The 24167-nt window shown below is 38.4% G+C and overlaps 1 protein-coding gene across 3 annotated transcripts in view; it reads left to right on the forward strand.

The window, feature by feature from the left end:
- Positions 1 to 24167, forward strand: part of LOC138753515 (formin-like) — a 395939-nt gene that overhangs the window by 348885 nt on the left and 22887 nt on the right. The window contains exon 18 of one of the 3 annotated variants that reach the window (XM_069916624.1): positions 14728 to 14783. The exons of the other annotated variants lie outside the window; for them this stretch is intronic. Coding sequence (XP_069772725.1) covers positions 14728 to 14755 — 28 coding nt within the window. The 3' untranslated portion in view covers positions 14756 to 14783. Of the gene's footprint in view, positions 1 to 14727; positions 14784 to 24167 lie in introns of those variants that run through there. 3 annotated transcript variants of the gene reach the window in all.

Below are 24167 nucleotides of genomic sequence, written 5' to 3' on the forward strand. Positions count from 1 at the left end.
GGCCAGAGTGGCTCCATTAAAGCCAGCCACTATTCTGCAAATGGAGTTGATGGCTGCTACCATGGCGAGCAGAATGGACACAATGTTGAAAAGTGAATTGCAGTTGGAACTAACAGCCTCCATATTTTGGACTGATAGCACCTCTGTGCTCAAATACATCAACAATAAAACCATAAGGTTTCAAATTCGTGGCTAACAGGAACACTAAAATTGATAAAGTCTCACATCCAATACAGTTGAGATATGTTAAGACAGTTAACAATCCTGCCGACCTGGCTTCCCGAGGTTTGAAAGACTTTTCTGAAGAAAGAAATGTGGTGTCAGTTTCTTCTATAGCCTTAGGAAAAGTGGCCTCAAAATCCTGATAAATTGGAAGAAATCGTACCAGAAGACTCTGAAATCAGGAGTATGACTGCAAATGCTGTTCAGATAATGTCTGAGCAAGTGGATCCAGTTAGCTGCTTAATCCATTACTTCTCATCCTGGAATCATTTGAGAAAGGCAATAGCATGAATACTCAGACTTAAAAGACTGCTTCTGTATCAAGACAGAAAGAGAAAACAAGAAAGATGATCTTGCTCAGTTTTAATTGGATAACATCCATCATAAAGATCTATCACAAAAGGAAACATGAAATCTTGAGACTCAAGAAATCAGTGATCTCACAATTGGTTAATGCTGAGAAGGAGATAATCTGTTTTTTTTTCCAGAGGAAGAGATTTTCAGGTGCAATTTCAAGTCTGAGAAAGGGAATAAATATTAAAAGGATACCATGTTTGTAAACTCAACCCCATTCTGGAGAATGGTGCATTAAGAGTTGGTGGGCAACTTAGCAGAGCAGCAATGCCAGAAGAGATGAAACATCCCGTCATACTGACCAAGGATCTTTACGTCTCTTATTTGATTCTTCAGCATATTCTTGAAGAGGTGGGCCATGGAGGTCACAAACATATGTTATCCAAACTATGTCAGAAATATTGGATTCCTGGTGCCACTTCATCAATCAGAAAAATTATATTGAAATGTGTTATTAGTTAGCGTGAAAATACTCCTCCTGGATAACAGCAGATGGCAGATTTTCCCCTGGACAGAGTCTCTCCTGTTGAATCTCATTCACATATGTTGGAATTGATTATTTTGGACCTTTTGAAGTGAAGCGTGCAAGGAATGTTGTGAAAAGCCATGGTGTTATTTTCACATGTTTAGCTGTAAGATCAATTCATATCAAAGTGGCATCATCACTTGACACAGACTCCTTCATTCAATGACCTTCGGCGTTTTATAGCCAGATGTGGTCAAGTGAAGGACCTATAATCTGACAATGGCACTAATTTTGTGAGAGCCCAGTACAAGTTGAGAGAGGCAATTGAAAGCTGAAATCAAGTTCAAATCAATAATACACTACTCCAGAAGGGAATCAATTGGATATTCCACTCCCCTGCTGGCTCACACCATGGAGGTGTATGGGAAAGATTAATTAGATCAGTATGAAAGGTTCTTAATTCCACCCTAAAGGTGAAAAGTCTCAATGAGGAGGCTCTTACCACAGTTTTATATGAAGTTGAAGTTATCCTCAACAGTGGTCCAATCACTAAGGCTTCTACATATCCAAATGATCTTGAGGGACTTACCCTAAACCATCTTTTGCTTCTGAAAACGAAGTCTTTTATGCCACCGGGCAATTTCAGAAGGAAGACATATATGCTCGTTGCAGGTGGAGGCAGGTGCAATTTATATCAAATTTGTCCTGGAAAAGATGGGTGTTGCAGGAGCAACAGAAATGGTCTAAGATCACACACAATTTCATGCCCAGGGATATCATGATCATCATGGACATTTCAGCACCTCGAAATTCCTGGTTGATGGGGAAGATTATTGATACCATTCAAGACAAAAGAGGACTTGCACGTCAAGTTCAGATCAAGACTAAAACTGGATTTCTGAACAGACCAATCATCAAAATCTGTCTTTTACGAGAGGCAGAAAGTTTTGATAATTGACTTTTAGTTTCTTTTGTATTTTACCGAATGTATACTATGTACTATGTTTGTTTTTTTTAATAGTGGTAATTATTATTTTTAAATATAATAATTAGGGGCCAGTATTGTAGGGGTTAAAATGTGTTTCATGCTCACCACTTGTTTGTTTGTGGTTTTTTGTTTAACATATTTTTATGCTATCTCCGAGCAACATCTTTGCTTCAGGGTTGCAACTAGTTTTCTCTGCTTGTTTGGGAGATAAGGTTTTAATTTCTTTTGTTCTGTGGAATGGATGGCAAAAGCTTCATCTGACATTTTATATTGACTGTTTAACAACTTTTAATAACATTAACACTGTTTAATATCATTTAATGAACTTTGGAACACTCAACTTGACTCTAGTATGAATTTGTTTGAACGAGTCATAGACTACAAAATTCTTTTAGCATCCAAGCAACTATAATAGAGAGTAGTCATTACAACTGCACCAAACTCCATTCTTAATGTCTTAGATTGTTGTGGTTTTAATAATTTAAATTTTTTGAAATTTCTCATTGCATATCTTTTGCACTATCTCTCACAGTTATCAGATTGCTTTTTATCTGGCATTGACAGAGAAACAGAAAATACTGGAAACACTCAGCAAATTTGGCAGTATCCATGAAAAGAAAAACAGGATTAACATTTTAGGTCAAATATAATTTATCAAAGAAAGCAGTAAATAGCAGTAAGAGTGAGGTGGAGATAGACAAAGGGAATATCTCTGAACTGGTAAGGCCAGAATTACCAAGGGAATGTGCGGTAAATGAGGTCACCCTGTCAATTGGTTTTTAAGGACAGTTAGAGAGAGAAAATCTGAACAAACAAACATAAAAGCTATAAAATGAGGGCTGAGATTGAAAACAAAGAAAGGAATGTAAAAGTTGTGCAGTGAAGAGCAGAAGGACATGTCCAGCTAGCAAGACTGCTGATGGAGAAAGATCTTTCATTGTCCTTCTTTTCAATACAACTTTAAATTCATGATCAGAGATAAGGAAAAGTATAGTTAAAGTAGCATACTCTGAAGATAAATGTTAAATTTTGAACTAAAATCTGAACTCCTGCCTTTTGAAATATATACCGGACTTCCCACTTTATTATCTAAGTCTGCTGTTCAAACATGCTTGTATTCTCTAACTTACTTATTCAACAGTTTCTAGGTTTACAATGAAACTCATTTAATTATATCATAGGAGAAGTTAATAACTTATGTATAAAAACAACAGAGTAAAATAAGCAGTTGGTTATGAATGAAAACTTGCAATTTGTATAATTTCAATACAAATTGTTAAATGTTTTGGAGATGATATGTGCATTGGTTTCAAAGATCATTAGTACAAATTCTAAATGCTCTATTTCTCTCCTTAGTCACACTAAATTTATATGGCTGAATGAGCTTAGCCATCTCTCAGTAAGAAAGATATCATTCTTCTTTTGAAGATTTGCCTACGACAGCTATTATAGTCAAATTTCACATTCTCCTCAATGAATTTCTGACCCATTCCATTAAAATTGGGTTTTTACCAGCTGGTCCTGACAAGTCACAGGATTGCATGGTATTTGCGTCATCTTTATTTCAAAACATTTAGGGGTATGACCCACTTTCCTCTCTTTAGTTCATTTTAGTTATTTTGTATATACTGTACTGTATTTATTAATGACAAAACATTTTAAAATTCATGATACATAAACAGTTTATTCCCAATGAAGATAAAAGGTGATCTTATGTTCCTTTATTCAGTTTATTCCATATAAAGTAAAAGAAATAAAGTACGATAAGCCAGACTACTGACCTTTAGTGAATGGGAACAAAGTTTGAAACTGATCCAAAGTCCTGGATTGTAAATTCCAATTCTTCATGGTTGCAACAGATTTACATGAAAGAAATTTAGGCTTCATTGGTGAAGTTCTTAAGGTGGATAAAATCCTGAAAATTCTCACAATGGACCACAATTTGATACACCATTTGAAATAATATTGCGAATCCCTTGATTGAAATTAAAAACATTACACTGTTCTGAAGATGGATTGGGAAAATGTAAGCAGATATTCACTCTTCATTTCACATATGCAATATTTGGCCTGGGTATGTTTTATTCAGAAAACATTACATAATCTTGTAGATTCTTTGGGACACCCCTTGCTGACCTTGGCAAGCCCAGGCATTCACCAGAGAAAAAATATTTTCACAATAATGATTTGAAAAGGGCACATTATGAACAAATTAGATGCCTTTGTACAACAATTTTAAATAAAGGGTAATAATTTATTTCCTAAATATATACATAAATTCTAAACTCATCAAAATAAGGCATTGTTGCTGGTCACATTCCAGTCCACCTCCCATTCTACTAACTGTTTCTGGATAAAGTTTGGTTTGCAGTTTTTAATTACTGTTCTCAGTGAATTTTAACCTGACATGATTTCTACCTGGGTGAGGATTCAAGCCTCAGACCAGAGTGTAGTGGAAAGAGGACTATAAAAGGATGATGAAGACCCAACATATGAGCAGTTGGCCTAAGCCTGGAAATGAATCAAGTAAATTGTATTAGGATGAAAGGGAGTTGTGAATAGAAATATAGCATATGGAAAAGAATGGCATTGAATCAAAAGTGAATACTGTCCTTGGAACAAATTTTTTCAAATTTAACTTAGTAATATAAGAACCAAGGACAAAATGAAGAAAGCAAGAATAATAATTAGGATCTTCAGATGGATTTGAGTGCAAGGCAAAACTAGTGAAGGATGCAAGTAACTAAAGGACACACAAGATGGAGCTTAAAAGTCAAATGGGTAATTTGTGCAAATCTAGAACAGCTTGTAGAATCCTCATGGAACTGCGAAAAAACCTGGGAAAAGAAAATCCGCCCTTACACAAAAAACATCCCTCACATATCCGGATTCCCACCTTGGCAATGCATGCTTAATCCTGGAAAAAAAATCATATCCTAGAATAAATTGTTTTCATATGAAGCTTCATAATTAGTTTCAGAATTCATTTTTGCAAACAAAAATACAGTGCCCTCCATAATGTTCGGACAAAGAAACTTATTTCCTTTATATGCCTAGGTGCTGCACAGATTTAAATTTGTAATTAAACAATTCATGTCTTAAATTACATTCCAGATTTTAATTCAAGATTATTTGTACACATTTTGGTTTGACCATGCATAAATTACAACACTTTTTATACATGGTCCTGTGGCGGTATGCCATTAGGCAGGCAAACCAGCCCTGCTTGTCATGCATGCAGTGGGGCAGCCGGCCAAAATGGTGCTGTCAGGAGTTTCCTCCCAACCTCGACACTGAGCTCAGAAGCAAGTGCTTGGGGACCCACGTGACACCCCAGTGACATCGAAGCCCCCCAGTGCGGTTCTCAGCCAGGTCCGGGTTGGGAGTATAAGACCAGCCAAGCAGACTGCAATAAATTAGTTTTTTGCTCACTGAACCCAACCCGTCTGGTTGTGTGATCCTTCAGTTAGCAGTGTAGCCGCCACTACAATTGGTGACCCCGACAGGTTCAAACTTCTTTGAACCCAACATGAATGACCCTTCGATCAGGAGCCGGAGACCTGGTTCAGTCACGCAGAGGCTCAGTTTCACCTCTGACAGATTTCATCAGATTCAACCATGTGGTCGCTGCCCTGGACCAGGCCACTGCCAAATGAATGCTGCACCTCGTTCAGCACCCACCCGCGGTAGATAAGTATGGGACCATCAAGAAGGTGCTCACCGGCTCCCTCGGCCTCTCCAAGCGCCAGCGTGCTGCTCAGATGCTGCACCTCGATGGAACAGAATTCCAATTGAGTTGATGGTCGAGATGCTCGCAATCTTGGGTGATCACACCAACTGCCCACTTTTCAAGCATATCTTCCTCGACCATCTGCCTGAAAACATCCAGCCGTTATTATCCCAGGAGAGCTTTGTCGACCTATGGAAGGTCGCTCAAAAGGGTCAGGACCTTTGGCTCGAATGATTCCCAGAGGGTTCAACAGTCCAGCAGGTTACGAGTCACAGGCACAGTCCTCTAGCGCTGCGGTGGAACACCCAACCCCTGCAGGGACCTCAAAGAGCATAGCCAGAAGCAAGTCATCCACTTCAGGCCTCTGTTTCTTCCACCAGCGCAGGGGAGCCAAGGCTTGGAAGTGTCGTCAGCCCTGCTCAATCCAGGGAAACGAGCAGGCCAGCTGCTGTTAGTGGCTGCCGTGGCTGGCCAAGAACACAGCCTTCTCTACCTGGAGGATTCACTCAGCGGCTGATGCTTCCTCGTCAACACCGGGGCCACAGTCATCAAGTCCCGGAACCAGCCTCGAGTACCTCCCCTCCACGCAGCCAATTCGACGGAGATCCGAACATATGGAGTTAAGACTGTCCACTTCCAGATCGGCCAGCGGAAGTTCTCATGGAGGTTCACCGTTTCATCCCTTCCAACCGCCATGCTGGGTTTCGACTTACTCCTGGTCGACTTTCGAGGTAGGCGACTGGTAGATGCCCGTACCTTCCAATCCGTTCGCCTCAATGCCTCCCACGCAAAGCAGCCACAGATGGCCATGGTCAGCATGCCCAAGGATGAGTTTCAGCATATCCTGAATGAGTTCCCGTCCCTCCTCAAGCGGTAGTTCTCTGCTGCCTCACCATGCCACGAGGTATTTCATTACATCCCCACCCAAGGCCCACCGGTCCACGCCAAGGCACGCCGGCTCCCGCCGGATAAGCTCCAGATAGTGAAGGAAGAATTCTTCCATCTGCAGGAGCTGGGGATCCTTCGACTCTCCAACGGTCCTTGGGTCTCACCACTCCACCTGGTCCCAAAAACCTCAGCCGGCGGCGCCCCTGCAGAGATTATCGACGGCTTAACGATGCGATGGTACCTGACAGTTACCCAATCCTTCACATCCAGAACTTTAAGGCCAACCTGCATGGCGTGAGGGTATTCTCCAAGGTCGACCTGGTGCGCGGGTATCACCAAATCCCGATGCACCCTAAGGACATACCCAAAATGACCATCATCACCCCCTTCGGCTTGTTCAAGTTCCTATGCATGCCGTTCAGGCTCAAGAACACCACTAGACCTTCCAGCGCCTTATGGACACAGCTCCTGAGGAAATAGAGGTGCTGATGTGCTTTCTTCACGATGCCATTGGTGTGTTGGATCCAGGAAAGATCCTCCGAGATAGTAACTCCCAAGAAACTAAATGTGCTCATTCTCTCATCTCTGATCCCCCAGTGATCACTGGATTGTATATCTCTGGCTTTCCCTTCTTGAAGTCAACAATCATCTCTTTAGTTTTGGTGGCAATGAGTGCAAGATTGTTGTTGGTGCACTATTCAGCCAAGTTTTCAATCTCCCTACTGTATGCTGACTCATCCCCTTCCTTTATACCTCCCAGTACCATGGTATTGTGGGCAAATTTGTAGATGATGTTAATGTCGTACCAAGCTATACAGACGTAGGTGGGAAGTGAGTAGAGCAGAGGGCTAAGAACACAGCCCTGTTGTGCTCTGGTATTGATGGAGATTTTGGAATTCCTAATTTCAACATTAAGATTAGAATTGTGCCAATGAAAATCAAATAAGCCATTATGAGACTGAAAAGCAAAAATTAAACAGGAAGAGCAATCATCCAAACCGTATGATTATCAAAATCAACAGTTTGGAACATCATTAAGAAAAAAGATTGTACCAGTGAGCTCAGTAATTGCAAAAGGTCTGGTATTCCAAGGAAGACCTCCACTGCTGATGGAAGAAGAATTCTCATCATAATGAAGGATAATCCCCAAACACCTGTCCATCAAATTAGAAACACTCTTCAGGATGTAGGTGTGGATGTGTCAATGACAACTGTCCACACAAGACCTCATTAACAAAAATACAGAGGCTACACTGCAAGATGCAAACCACTAGTTAGCCACAGAAAGGATGGCCAGATTACATTTTGCCAAGAAGTATTTCAAAGAGCCTGTAGAATTGTGAAGACCAAGATTGACCTGCATCAGAGTGATGTCAAGAGCAAAGTGTGGAGGCATAAAGGAACTGCCCAAGGTCCAGACCATATCACCTTTGCCATGGTTTGGATCTTGCAGTGTAGCCTCTGTATTTCTTTTCATTGTCTTCATCAGACAGTAGTCATTGACATATCCACACTTTCCCCCTGAAGAGTGGTTCTGATCTGTTGGACAGGTGTTTGGGGATTTTTCTTCATTATAATGAGAATTCTTGTCATCAGAAGTAGAGGTCTTCCTTGGAATACCAGTCCCTTTGTGATCACTGAACTCACCAGTACAATCTTTCTACTTAATTATGTTCCAATCTGATAATTTTGGTTATACTAAGGTTTAGGCGATGACTCTTCCTGTTTTATTCTTGTTTTTCAGCCTCATAATGGCTTCTTTGACTTTCATTGGCACAACTCTGGTCCTCATGTTGGAAAATGGCAACTGCAGACTCAAAATGTGATCAAAAGCTTAGAAGCAAGCCTAGCCCTCTCATACCTGCACTAACTATGTAAATAAGCATTTCTAAGTACTCACAAACACCTGTGAAACCAAATGTCCCAAACATGTCCTGAAATGAGGGGACTTTGTATTAAAGTGTACTAGGCATATTTGTATGACTACATACATGGTCAAACCAAAATATGTTCAAATAATGTTGAATAAAGTCTGGAATGTGCACTTTAATTATATTGAATTGTTTGACTACAAATTTAAAACTGTGGAGCACAGGGACAAATAAAAGAAAATAGTGTCTTTGTCCCAAACATTATGGAGGACACTGTATATTAACATGTTTGGAAAGTGCAAAATGTTTTAAAGTATGATGACAAGAGACTTAGTGTGGTATTATTCAGTATTGGTAATGATGGGATTAAAATGTGAAGAGTGCAGGTTGTATTCTCGGTAGTTAGTTGCTCCACTGCAGAAATGCAGATGGATCTAGTACTGTGTAAATAAATACACTTCTGCATTGAAACTGCTATATCCTACTTCTAATAAATAAATCATTCCTTAAAAACTGGTCATCCTGGAAATCTGAAATAAAAACATAATGTTGGAGATACTTTAACATCTGTCAAAATAGAAACAGGTTGGCAAACCCATATCAAAATTGGAAAAGTGAGAAAATAGGCTTTTATAAATTGTGGTGGGGTTTATGGAATTGGGGGAGGGGGGTCACTGTGGAATATTAGAGCCAACAAAAGGGATGTATGTAACAGGAGAGAATCCAAGATTGCCCAGGTGATAGTATTTATTCTGTTGGTGCTGTCCAAGGGTGATGGATGTTTGTTAACCACAGCTGACCTGGAGGAGAGGAAATGGAGGGAGATGAATGAGGACATTTAGAGAAAAAAAGTCCTGGAACTGGGTGAGCTGCTGAGCACAGCAGTTGGCAGAAGTTGGAAGTGAAATAGAATTCTGGCAAAGCAGGTAGCATTGATGCAGTGAGATAAAATAAATTAACATCAAAGCTGGGTGTCTTTGCAGCAGAATTGGCCAGTTCTAACACAAACAGGAAAGGCATGTTTTCTGACACTATTGAATTCATTCTTGTACCTAGTGAGAAAATGAGGTGCTATTCCTTAAGATTACATTGTGTTCTGTTGGAATAACGAGGGAGGGAAGGAAAGCAGGTCAGGGAGGTAGTGGGATGGCAAATTAAAATGACAGAAAATAGTATCCTCAGCTCTCACCTGTGGACTGAATGAAGAGTAATGCCCAGAATTACTCTCTTTGCATTTGGTTTTTCCATTGTAAAGGAGATTACATTGCTAGTACACCATGCATAAAATTGGAAGATATGTAAATAAATTGCTGCTTCACTAGTAAGGATTGTTTGGGACTAAAGATACCATTAAGGGAGGAAGGCAGGTGTGATATCTGCTGCAATTGCTTGGGAAAGTGGTTGGTAAAAGGAAAGAGTCTCTTCAGAGCATTCTAAAGACAAGGTGAGCAAGTCAGTCACTGTAAAATTACTCCTCTGTGTACTTAAGTGGCAAAAGAAGCAGGGAGGAGTTGATGAGCACGTGAATGAAAATAAATTACTGGATTGCAGGGGAGGAGTGGGGAGGGTGAGAGTTAAGGGATTACTCTTCAGGAAGCAGGCAAACTCCTGTTTCACAATAAGTAAGTCCCTGTACTGCTACAATCAAATTAGACTGAGAATTTTGAATTCCAATTCAGATCATGAATTAAATGCAACAAGGTTCTTGAAAATAAAGGGAGAATACACAGAAATCATTCATGCTAAATATGACTAATCCATTGCTGAATTTATAAATACTGTGAAGAAAGTGGAAAAATTAGTGTTATGTTGCAATGTAACTAATGTGGTTATAGGTAAATAAAGTAAAAAAGGCTGAATGATATTCCTCATCCTTACTCATCTTTTGAACTTTTTGTATAGACCCTTAAAGCAGAACTCTGCAGAGAGGGTTTGATTCAATTACAAACACTGGCTAGGAATTAATACATATTGCCAAGGTGAATGCCTTTCTTATAAAGAATATAACATTAAAGCAATTGTTAAAGTCAGTATGCTCTTTTCAGTAGAGATTATACTAAATCAAAATATTTTGCAAAAATTTATTTTAGAGTGAAAAAAAACTATATAAATTGCTTTTAATTTTTCATGACATTAAATAAGTGTCCAAAGGGACAGATGTCTCTTGAATTGGTTTAGAATTCTTTACTTGAGCAAATCATACCACACTGAGATTACAACATCTTGAATGTGGTAGCAACAGGCCCAGATTTCATGGTCAGAAGTAAAATAAAAGCATTTGCTGATGACCTCAAAAAAACATGTCGGCATTGTATTCTCTGTGACCCTTACCTCACCTTTTCTGACATCAGTTAATGTCAAGAATCATCTTTAGAGATTTCTAGTATGCATCAATAACGATGTCATCAAACAGCCCATGTTCCTGTCACATTGAGAAGTTCCCACATGCTATAAACCAGGAAGTAAAAATCAACATTTTCACTCACATTTTAGGCATTTTATAGAGGGAAAAAGGAAGATTGAAACAAATGTGTGTGGTGTGTGTGCATGTGTGTCAAGCTGAAATATTAAAAGAAATATATTTTTATTATTTTTAACAGGTGTGGAATTTTAAACTACTTAGGTAAGAGAATGTTAGTGCACACATTTAAAACTAGTTTTAGAATCAGAGATATTGTTAAGCAGCAATTTTGGGAAAGTTAAATATTAAGAGTGTGCTCACCTAAAACAAGTGTGACTTTGTCAGAAGCATTGTTTATAATTAGAATATTCCTAATACACTCACTCCTTCATCTTAAAACCAGCTCACTTTTTGAAGGAGCAGGGTCTGACAGCAGCTTCTAGATTTCTGGATTTAACTAAACATATGTGTATTTCAGAAGTCGCTGTCAAATTTCCTCTATTTATAACATTGAGGACTGAAAGCCTTGCTATTATACTCACTGCAAATTCCGGCCCATTAATTTTATAGCAAGGCAGCATTGCTTGTGGCCCCATACAAATGAAATTGTTTGCTGGGAATGTGTTAACATGATGGTTTGCAGTCACTCCCAATCCTATAAACCTGCCTGTCATGCACATTGTGTTCCACTGCCCTGTTGAGCCCTATCATATTCCTTGTGCTTTTCGTAAAGACAAATGCAACCAAATTGTTCTATTTTGTGTTTTTTGTACTGCCTTGTTCATAAAAAAGCATTTCATCAAATGTGGTTTAGTGTACAATGGTTTAAATGTTAACTTATCTCCAGAAAGTTACAGGCAAGTGTTACACAATAGTTTTCTTGGATTCATTTTTAATATTTTTCCATAAATCTTGGTCAAAACTTTTTTGCCTTCAACATCATCACAGTTCATACCTTAAGAGGTCATAAAGGCAGAAGTGATTTATTTAATAGCACTCATTTTTAAGACAAAAGCATCCTTCTGCATCAGAAGATGTCAATCTACCTGAAACTAATTAAGCTTAAAAATGGGCCACCTTTTGTTAATACATCTTCCTGTCATGCTACTGACTTTTCTTTCTGTACTGCTGTCTCAATAAATGTTTATTTTGTAATTTCTGATGCTGCTTGAACATTACAGCCGAATGTTGTTAAACCAATGACAGCTCAGCAGGTGACCACAATGTGCCCTGGTCACATTCATGCCAACCAGCTAAACACCGCACAAACCTGTCATGCTACTGACTTTTCTTTCTGTACTGCTGTCTCAATAAATGTTTATTTTGTAATTTCTGATGCTGCTTGAACATTACAGCCGAATGTTGTTAAACCAATGACAGCTCAGCAGGTGACCACAATGTGCCCTGGTCACATTCATGCCAACCAGCTAAACACCGCACAAACCTGTCATTGAAAAGCCCTGTACAATCAACATCAGGTTTATCCCAAATATTTTGTTTTGAGTTCTTCGATCTTTGTCTGTAGGCATAAAGAAATGAGTAGTGAGAAAACTAAACTGCAACATTTTATTTTCATTTTACCTATTGGTTGCCTGCCAGTCTTAACCTGGGTTCCTGCATTTTATCAACAATACCAAACCTGGATAATATGAAAGGGTGCGATTAATTTTAGAAAATAAATCCCAAATCAGATAGGCACCACATTGCCTAAGTGAGTTTAGATACAAAATGTTCACAGTAAGGGTGGTAACGTTGGCGTAGTGGTTAGCGCAACACCTTTACAACGCCAACACCAAGGTTCAAATTCTCCGCTGTGTGTAAGGAGTTTATACATTCTCCCCGTGTCTGTGTGGGTTTTCTCCACGGGATCCAGTTTCCTCCCACTGTTCAAAAATGTACCAGGGTATAGGTTAATGGGGTGTAAATTGGGCAGCACGGACTCATGGGCCGAAATGGCCTGTTACTGTACTGTATGTCTAAATTTAAATTTGCCACTTTGACCTTGTTTCAATCCAACTTTCATCAATAGCCATGCAAAGGAAAATTTGAGTGATTCCAAGAGTCCATGAAGCAAGATGGTAACCAGCATCAACAAACAAATACCAGGAAAACCAACTTGTGCTTTCCATGCTAAAGAATTTATGCTTACCAAAGAAAAGCTGAATGATCTTCAAATTTATTTTCAAATTCATTGAGCTGTGCAGCTTGGAGTGCTAAAACTTTAAAAATTCAAGTGGAGACTTACAAAATAATATCTTCAGAAGACCTACAGAACTTTGGAATTGTCTGGAGGACAACATGAAATTATTATCCATACAATGAAATAATTTGGACATGTGTGTCAAATGCACAGTTCAGACCAGTTCTGTTCTGGACACCAGGTGGAAAGTCTAAAAGGTTTCAAACCAAGGAGACATGGCAAAGGACAGTAAAGAAAGAGAAAACCTGCTGTCTCAAATGGATTACGATCACCATCCATAGGTCAGCATGGGTGGAGCTCTTTCCTAGATGCCTTAAATGCCTTTTGAGAGACTGAAGATTGACTGAATAGGTAAACAGGATGTAAACAAACATAGTTTGTTCCTGAATGCCTTGACCATGGAGTAAATCAGGAGTGAGCTGAAAGTTTGACATTGGCTTATCTGACTTCCAGCTCTGTTCAAGATCTCAGCATTGACCACATGCACAACATAAATGCCTAGAATTTATACAGGACATTTGAATAAGATTATCAATCTTGATTGAAAAGAGGCGTGTGTAAATTTACTTAGTTTCTAGCTCTTGAAAGTGCCTTTAGGTAAATTTATTTTTGAAAGAAAAAAATATAATGAGATCCTGACATCAAGTTCAGTTGGATCTGTATGCCCTATCAACATCAAGGCCTATCTCATTCAAAGTTGCAATCACACACTTCATTCCAGCTTTGATCATAAATTTCTTCAGAACTTCTGTCAGATTCATTCTTGGACTCAACAGGAAGCAACAGGAACCTACTGCCAGCTCCATGCCCTTACTTTTATCAAGTCTGTGAAATGATGGTGTGAATTTTGTCCTTAATGAAGCAACGAGGATCACATGCATTTGCAGGGCTCGAGAAGATGTAACCGGTTGCAGCCTTGCCTCTACTGCGATGATTTTTTTTTAACTGAAAAGACTCAGTATATTTGGGGGAGCCAATAATCTAAGAACCGTGGGGTGCACTGGCCTCCAGACGGAGCCTAGCAATGAGGTTCCTTCCCCCCTCATTAATATAGCCAGGCACCAAAAGAAAATTATAACTAACCTGAATCACCTTTCCAATACACAGGCTAGGAGAAGGTGAATGGAGTCATGAAGAAGGAGCATGCTGGGTGTACTCAATAATTGCAGGCAACTGATGGATCCTTTGACCAAATAGGGCGAGTGAACAATTGAGATGGACCATGAACATAAATTTTCTCTAACTGGTGAGTTTGTTAGGTCAGGGTTGGAGACCACAGAAATGTGCAGTATTGGCACAGCAGCTGGATCTTTCGCATGCAGAATTTCTAGATATTCAAACTGATTGGTTTACCTTTCACCAGTTCTTTTTCCTGTGATTACATTTGCCTCTTGCTCCCTTGTAATACCAATCCACCTTGAAGCATGGCAATGAGAGATATTTTAAAACACTTCAATAAATGCTATTTTTTAAATTAAAAAAATAAACGGAATCAAATTTGCATAAGATAGCTTACACCACTGAAAGGCATAAAATAAAACTAAAATAAATAAACTTTTTAAAACCCAAACACTGCTCATCTCTGATTTCTGTATTTCAATGCATAGATGTAGAAGTCAGACGAGCGGACCATAATGAAGATATTATTGGCAGTTCCCAGAGGCAAGTACCTTTAGACACATTGTGTATTTCAAAATTGGTTACTGAAATAACTGTTCAATAAATTGGCATAAATTAAAGAAGACTTTTTTTTGGAAAACATACAATAAAATTTTATGTCCACAAAAGCCCATCTTTCTTTGATAGGGTGAGTGAATTCTACAGCATGAACCATTTAGGAAACAGATTAATATGGTTTTAATTATGATTCGTGTTAAATCATTGTAATGGTGAGTCCAATTTTAGCAGTTTCTTTATTTTATAGATGGTAGTTAAATCAGTTGAGCAGTGTGGAATAATGTGTGTAAGTAAATCAAACTGTAAAGATTCTTCCTCATTATAATGTAGTCACAGTACTCCCGAAACTTTAACAACACCTGGGCAAATTGACTCTTAAATTATGTTTGGTCTTGGAAAGAAATAGTATATGTTTTAAGAACAGATGAGAAATGATGCAAGCTCCATAACACATTCCATTTATGAAGATTAACCTTTTCTATTTGTTTACTTGATATCTGTTGTTTTTGTTTGCTTTAAGTACATGAAATAAAATGTACTTTTTATTCATTCACATTGACTGCAATCAAATTTTTTCATCTTACTATTACAGAACTTAAATGGGAATGACAAACTGTATTTTTGATTCTTTTATTCCTTAACATTACCTTTCTTTAAAGCAGGGGTCTCAAACTCAATTTACCTGGGGGCCTCTGGAGGTAGAGTCTAGGTGAGGCTGGGCCACATCAGGTTTTCCATAAGAAAAGCTCTTACAAAAACATTCCAATGTTATCAAATGTCTTTATTTTTATTTTTATTTTTTAACACAAAATAAGATGAAAAAATAAATAAATTAACAATTCATAAGAAAAAAAATAAAATCGATCAGTAATAAATAAATTAAATGAAAATAATAATACTGAAAATAATAATAATACAGCAGATATAGAAGACTGAAGAAACCACATATAGTTGCTGACTGGAGAATCGTAATTATTATTATTCAGATTCAAATGTCTGTATTAACAGTTCTTTAACCTTTAACTTTCTGAACATGAATGGAACATTGAACATAAACTGTTATGAACATGTCTTCTTCTGGCTACTTCTTACTGCTAGAGATCTGGCAGCGCTTCCTCTCGCATAGCCGAGCCACATTTGGCTTAAGGGAGGAGGCAGTTGAGACCCTCAGTAGGGCTTGAAGATGCTCGTCAGTAAGTCTGGACCTGTACTTGGACTTATTGAAGTTCAAGGTAGAGAAGAGCTTTTCGCACAAGTATTTGGTCCCAAAAAGACACATGGTCCGCTTGAACATTCAGGAAAGCTCAGGGAAGCTGGGGGGCAATTCTCTCAAAAATTGCTCACGCTTGTCTGCTTTTGCACTCACCTCCCTGAACTTGGTTTTGAGTTCAGAGTTGCACTGCAGGTCAATGAACTCCATTTGAAGCACAGGAGGGGCATCTTGCACATCAAAGGAGAAGGGGTCCGCAAAAATTTGAAATGTGGCTCTGTGCATCTTGAAGTCTGCAAATCTGTGATAAAATTCCTCCTGGAGCTTCAAAATGACATCCACATACTTCTCACCACTGAATGGTGTGCCTGAATCCATGAGGGCCTTGCATGCTGGGAAATGGCAAAGGTTTGTCTGAGAAAGCTGGGCCTTCCATAACATAAGTTTCGCAGAGAATGCTCTCACGTTGTCATAGGCAGCACTGACAAGTTGCCCCTGGCCTTGTAACTTCTTGTTCAGTACATTAAGCACATGTGTAATATCAACAATAAAAGCTAAGTCCATGAGCCATTTGGGATCACTTAGCACGGGAACAGCAACCCCATCTTTCTCCATGAAGGCATTCACTTCCGCTCTCAACTCAAAAAACCTCTTCAATATGTTTCCCCTGCTGAGCCAACGTACCTCGGTGAAGTAGAGCACATCCCCATAATCTGACTCCATTTCCTCTAAAAAAGCACCTTCTGTGCTTTAAGCTCCTGGATCTGATTTGGTTGATGCATTTCACAAACAACAGATTGTCAAACTTCAGGCATTTGCTGCAAAGAGCCTGCTGATGGATAATGCAGTGCAGAGCAATGGCCTCTTCCACACTCTCCTCTTCCAGTTTTTTTTAACAAGTGCCACCAGTCCATTTTTCCTCCCTGTCATTGATGGCACTCCATCGGTTGTTATTCCAACAAACCTCTTCCATGGCAAACCAGCATTCTCAATGGCATCACACAGCTAGTAAAATATCTCCTGAGCGGTGGTCTGGCCATGCATTGGAATTACTGTGAGCAACTCCTCTGTGACTTCAAAATTGTCATCAACACCACGAACATAGATTGCGAGCTGGGCAGTGTCGGTGATGTCTGTGGTCTCATCAAGAGCGACTGAGTATATACTGAAACATTTTGTGTTGAAGTTTCAGTGTTTAGCCGATGCGTCTTTTCCGCTTCTTTTTCTGTCCCGCTGAGCAACAACTTCCGGGTTCAGACTGGACGCCGAAGTGGGTGAAGCGGGAGCGGCCGCGGAAATTGCGCATGTGCCGCGTGCATATAATGACAAATAGAAAATGCACACAAATATGCTTATATTCGCAATAAGCACAGCCGATGTCCCGCCCCCGAGAGCAATATACCCCACCGTGATTGGTAGGTTCGTTCAGCTCCGCACACAACACCGAAAAGTGCCAATCATATCAAACTCGCGGGCCACACTAACATTAAACTTTCATATTAAGGCGGGGCCACAAACTATCGTCCCGAGGGCCGCAGTTGGCCCGCGGGCCGCAAGCTTGAGGCCCCTGCTTTAAAGCAAGTATTAAATTCTGAAGGGTGGTGTACTTCTGTTCAAATTCTGTACAGTGAAGAACAATAAATTACTTTAATACATTGGCACATAAAGGATTTGATATGATATTAACTGTTCATTCATGATTTAGTGACATTATCTTAAGCACTTAATATATTCTGTTGCACATTTCTTGGGCCTTTCTCATCTGTTTGTTCCTAAGATAAATTACAAAAATTGCTTTTATTTTAATTTTCCTGTGTGAAGCTGTTAAAACATTCCCAAGATTAATTGTTCTTTAGTTTCGTATGTTCTTTTGTAATTAGTCCTTGCACATTTTGAAGTGATAAAAAAAAGGCAATCCTTGATGTTCTGCATGAATCTTTGAAGTAAATAAACTGAAACCAGGACAAGAGTTAAGTAATGTGCATAATACCATCAATACTGAAGGGAATAGGAGAGAAGATAAGAAAAGATTTAATGATGAGTTGCACATTTAAAATATTTTTGTAGATTGAAGGAATGCCAATTTGAATCAAAAATATTTGGTGCTTTTTAATAACAGTACAGGTATAATATAAATTTCAGGCAATAATAGATCCATTCTAAACATCTTAATTCAAAAAGTGTAAGTAGAGATATAAAGGCTTTATTACATCTCCCATAACTTTATGAGTTAGGAGATAAAGGTGGAAGGATAAGCTGACAGGGTGGCACGGTTAACGTAGCTGTTACACGGCAGCGATCAGAACCAGGGTTCGAATCCCGCGTTGTCTGTAAGGAGTTTGTACATTCTCCCATGTCTGCATGGGGTTCATAGAGGGGGAGGGGGGGTTCCGTTTCCTCCTACCATTTGAAACATAGTTTAATTGGGTGTAATTGGGCAGCACTGGCTCGTGAGCTGAAATGGCCTGTTTCTATGCTACATGTAAAAATTTAATTTTTTAATTAAAAAATTTAAAGCAATAACAAAGATGTAATATATTCAACAACTCTTGATCCCCTCATTGCAATCTTTCAAATCTTATTTGTTCACATCCTCTTCAAAATGTCAACTTCCTACTATGTTTGATTAACTCAACGTAGCTAATTTTATTTAACAATCATAAGTTATGTACACCAGACACATTAAAATATTTAAAAATATCCAAGTATATTGAGTATCCATAAAGTGGTCATAATTTGATTGGACTCGGTCAGTTAATTTCAGTTTGCAAAACCAAAGTCAGAGGAGCTCCATATCCAAAAGTAACATAAAATTTGTATCAATATTAATACCTACATGATACTTAACAGCAAAAGGAATGGAAGAGAGTTAAAATGCTTTTAATTCTGAAATTTCTTGCAGTATTTAACAATAGCCTGTAAATTGTGTCTCCTTATCACAGATGAATCTGTCCACAATAACACTGGTAGGATTAATCTTTGCATCTTCCTTGTGGGGCTGAATTCTCTGTTATTACAAGACCATGCTCCATTGGACTGTGTGGCATCACTAACAACATTAAATGTAGATGAGTACTTGAACAGCCAAAGCACAAAAGGTTGTAGACTAAATACTGGAAAGTGGGGAATTGATGATCAGCATTGATACAATGGGCCAAAGGTCCTGTTCCTGTGCTGTACATGACTCTATGATTCAAGGAAAAAAGATTCACTATGACGCTTTTGAGTTGGACATGCAATCAAAAGAGAAAAATGTTTTATCAATGAATAATGAGAAAGATTGCAATTTTAATCAACATATTAGATTATATGTGAAAATGGTTATTTTTAATAATGCTTAGCTAAGGCCACTCAATTGTTTTACACAGTTCTAAAAATGCCATATTTTGTAATGCATGTAACTATAAATAATGAATGTAATAGAATTATTTAAATCACAAAATATCACTTTTAATCAACAGTGAGTAAAGGGACATGTGACACAAATACTATTTGAGCAAGTAAAGCATTGTCAACAGGAAGGATCTCCAGTGTAAAGGGTGCATTGGTGAGAGTTGATGTCTCACAACTGCAGGGACCTGTGTTTAATCCCAACCCTGTGCTATCTGTACAAAGTTTGTATGTTCTCTCTGTTTCCAATAGTTTGTCCCAAGTGCTCTTTATTCCTGCCACATCCCTAAAATTTATTGGTTGGCTCAAAGGTTGCTATAAACTATCCTTCATTCAAGATTAATGGCAAAAAAAGATTAAAAGGGGAATTGATGGGCACTTTTTAAGAGAAAATAAGGATATAGGAAAATAAAGAGAAGGGAAAATAGGACTATGGGAATTTTGCTCTCTTAGGCAGCATGAAACTAATAGGCCAAATGGTCTCATTCAGTGTCATTATAAGGCAAATAGGGCAGCATGGTTAGCACAGTGGTTATGCCAATTTTTTGAACAGATATTTTGGTAACTAATTTTAAAATACTCAATATATCTAAAGGTACTTACCTTTGGTAACTAATTTTAAAATACTCAATATATCTAAAGGTACTTACCTTTGGTCCGCTCGTCTGACTTCTTCATCTATGCATTGAAATATAGAAATCAGAGATGAGCAGTTCAGGGAAATACATTCATTTGGGTTTTAAAAGGTTTATTTATTTTAATTTTATTACATTGCCAACAACTGGGTTCGAATCCAGTGCTATCTTTAAGGAGTTTATACATTCTCCCCATGTCTGCTCCCGAACCCTAACTCTAATGTGCAGTTTCCTCCCTCCTTTCAAAAACATACAGAAGTTATGTTAATCAGCATATTTGGAGGCACGGGCTTGTGGGTTGGAAGGGCCTGTCACCTTGCTATACATATAAAACAAAAGGCTCATGAAGAAGCTATAATGTATGCATATCTTCAACCTGAGTTCCCTTCATGGATAACCTTAGCACAAACAACACAGGAGCACTGATTCTACCTTGTAATGTAGCATAACTCTCCATAAGACCATAAGATGTACATGCAGAATTAGGCCATTCACCCCATCAAAAAGCACCACCATTCAAATTATGGCTGGTGTATTTTACCTCTCAACCCATTCTCCTGCCTTCTCCTTGTAATCTTTGACACCCTTATTAATTAAAAACCTATCAACAAGCTTAAAATGTACCCAATGACTTTGCCTCCACAGCCATCTGTGGCAACAAATTCCATGGATTTCCAAATTCTGCCTAAAGAAATTTCTCCTTATCTCTATTCTAAAGGGGTGATCTTTTATGCTGAAGCTGTACCCTCTAGTCCTAGACTCTCCCTCTATTGGAAACATTCTCTCTACATCCACTCTATCCAGGCTTTTCAAAAATTGATAGATTTCAATGAAATTACCCCTCCTTCCCACCCCCCCCCCCCACCCCCACATCCTTCTAAAGTACAGCGAGTACAGGCCAAGAGCCATCAAACACTCTCATCTCTGGGATCATTCTCATAAACCTCCTCTTGACTTGCTCCAATGCAAGCACATCCTTCCTTAGATGAGGTCCAAAATTCTCACAATATACAGCGAATATGAGGAAAATTAGAAAGTAGTTAGAAAATGGAATTCACTGCCTGCAAGGCTGATAGCTTCAAATTGGACTGGCAAAGCTGTGTGGAAAGATCAGGGAAATGGATTGATCAGGTTGTTTTTTCTCAATACTGGCATTGAACTCAATGGGCTGATTCTTCCTTTTCTCCCATAACAATTCTATGATCCCAATCTCTATCAGTCACATGGGAAATGTGGTTGGGTTCACCTAAGATCTGCACAGATTAAATTCTTTCAGGACAGAGTAATGTTGATTAATATCTGTTTCAGTGTCAATAACTATTGCTTTAATTCTAGGTAGTCTGTATTAATTATGTGTGGATTAGTAACATAACTGCTCTTAATTATATTGGCATGAGATTGGATCATCAATTGCAGCATTGGATTAGATCTTAAACTACACATTCAGAAACTTATTTCATCTTTGTAAAAAATGTTTATACATCCACCTGTACCCAGATCTCTCACGGACTTCAAACATTTGATTTTTGTGAAAATCTAGTCCATTAGGAAAGTAACAATTGGGTCTGTCTTGGCAAATGGTGGCTTTGATGGTTTACAAAACTATCTTCCTGCAATACCTTCTTCCAGATTTTAGTTCTGTACAGCAAAATACCTTGTATTTGTCCTGGTAACATCAAATTTTCCAAAAAAATGCATATTTCATTTAAGTTGATATTGTCACAAATTCTTCTCAATGTTGTTGATCCTTCAGAATGAAATAATTTGAAGTCATTTGCTTTTCTGGTGAGAAACCAATCAAGCACAGTACAGTGTACTATTCATCAAAAACAAAGAAAACATGTATCAGGTGACTGGCAAGCATCTCACTGGGGAAACCCTGAGTAGAACAATATCTGCTATTGAAATAAAATGGCACATCAGTTTATTCTCACCTTTATGACTCAGCTATTAACACATTTTTAAAGCTTTTGCTGCATGACCATGTCATTAATGAATGATTAATTGTGCTAAACTACAGTACAAAAGGGTAAGAGGGCAGTTTAGATTAGTGGAGTGCATTGTAGCTAAAAGGAATGGTTTATAAACATAATGTGCCAGAATTTCCTGTAGCTGGTGAACGAACTGCAGCTATTGTTCGTTAGACTTGCCCCAGCCTATTTAATTGCTGTGACCTTCTGCACTGAAAGTTCCTGTAAATTAGAGATTTGAATAGTGTGATGTCCTAACAGAGTATCTGGGTCCTGTGAGAACAGGTCAAGAAACTATGTATCTCCTTAACAATTTCAATTCAGAACTTGGGATCGAACAGCAAACAATCTAATTAAGGCATTGTCAATTAGAACAGTGACTTCAATGTAAAATCAGATCCAAAAAATGAAATAAAAAAGGATTAAGAGAGTGCAAAAATAGAAAGAAAATTTAGAAAAATATTACCCTGGATCTTTCTGTACATTTAATCACAATTAAAGATTGAACTCAAGGACTTTTTGCACAAAGTTCATTTTTAGCACCAGAGAGTTTGTTTGGCAGTGACTAACACTTAACATGCTGTTAAAAAAGATGGAAATAGAATTTTAGTGGTTAGCTTAGCTCCTTCCTCCATATTCAGCATCACAGTTTACAGCCAGTGGAGCTGACTGCTCACTGCTCCAGCAGCTCAGGTTCAACCCTGACCTCTGGTGCTGTCTGTGTGGAATTTGCATCTTTACTCTGTCTCCACATTGGTTTCCTCTGGGTACACCATTTCCTCCTAAATTCACAGGTTGGTAAATCAATTGGCCATGGTAGTTTGTCCTAGTATGTAAGGAATCAGGGGGGAGGTGAGGAGAATAATGTGGAACTAGGGCAGAATTAGTTTAAGTGAGTTTGCGATGGACAGTGTGAACTCATTGGGCCAAAATACCCTGTTTCTGTGCTATAGTGACTCTATGATTCAGTGTGTTGGCACTTGGCAGTGAGATACTAATTCCAATCAATTTGCAGAAAATTGTGTCTCCAGCCACATGTTCAAGATTTTCACATTGAACAAGTTGATGTCCACCTGAAGTTGCTGTCCTTTTTTAATAGTGAATGTTGTTAGCCACATTTATTCTTACAGTAAATACAACTGCACTGAAATTATCCTGTCAAAAGCACTTGAAAAGAGATGCATGCATCAAGTATGTTCCTGATTGGAACCAGTTCATATCTGATTTGTTTTTTAGTGCTGCACTCTTTATTTACAATCCAAAACTATCATAGAAACAAGACATAGTGCCACATGGAACTCCTTATTCTACTGATCTAATTATTTTCTGACTGCCCAGAAGGTCTTTTGATCTGTCGGTTCCACATACTGCGTGCTCAATTTAACACTTGACTAACAAGAAAGATCAAATAACAAGATTAAGTGGATAATTTTCGGAAACCTGCACTTGTATTTAGTTCCCCATTACTCAAAAGTGGACCAGAATTTAAACGTTAATCGTCTGAAACTGAAATCAGAACACATATTTATACAATTCTTTAAGTACTCTAGTCATGGTGCTTGTTTAACAAATTCAAGTAGTCCAAGATTTTACATACCTGGTGTTTTCATGACAGAATTCTATATCCCACATATGCCTTCAATCAACTGAATAGATTGCATCAACGAGCTGTGTTAAGTCACACATACCAATCATAAGTCAGAGTGCAAACTGGTATTTGGATAAACAAAGCACTGGTAGAGTACTACTAATAAACACGGGAAGAGTACTATTAAACACTGGGAGAGTACTACTAATAAACACTGGGAGAGTACTACTAATAAACACTGGGAGAGTACTACAAATAAACAGTGGTAGAGTACTACTAATAAACACTGGTAGAGTACTATTAATAAACACTGGTAGAATACAACAAATAAACACTGGTAGAGTACTACTAATAAACACTGGTAGAGTACTACTAATAAATACTGGTAGAGTACTACTAATAAACACTGGTAGAGTACTACAAATAAACACTGGGAGAGTACTACTAATAAATACTGGGAGAGTACTACTAATAAACACTGGTAGAGTACTACTAATAAACACTGGTAGAGTACTACTAATAAACACTGGGAGAGTACTACTAATAAACAATGGTAGAGTACTAATAAACACTGGTA

The sequence above is a fragment of the Narcine bancroftii genome, chromosome 2 (assembly GCF_036971445.1).
Source record: "Narcine bancroftii isolate sNarBan1 chromosome 2, sNarBan1.hap1, whole genome shotgun sequence".
Lineage (NCBI taxonomy): Eukaryota > Metazoa > Chordata > Chondrichthyes > Torpediniformes > Narcinidae > Narcine > Narcine bancroftii.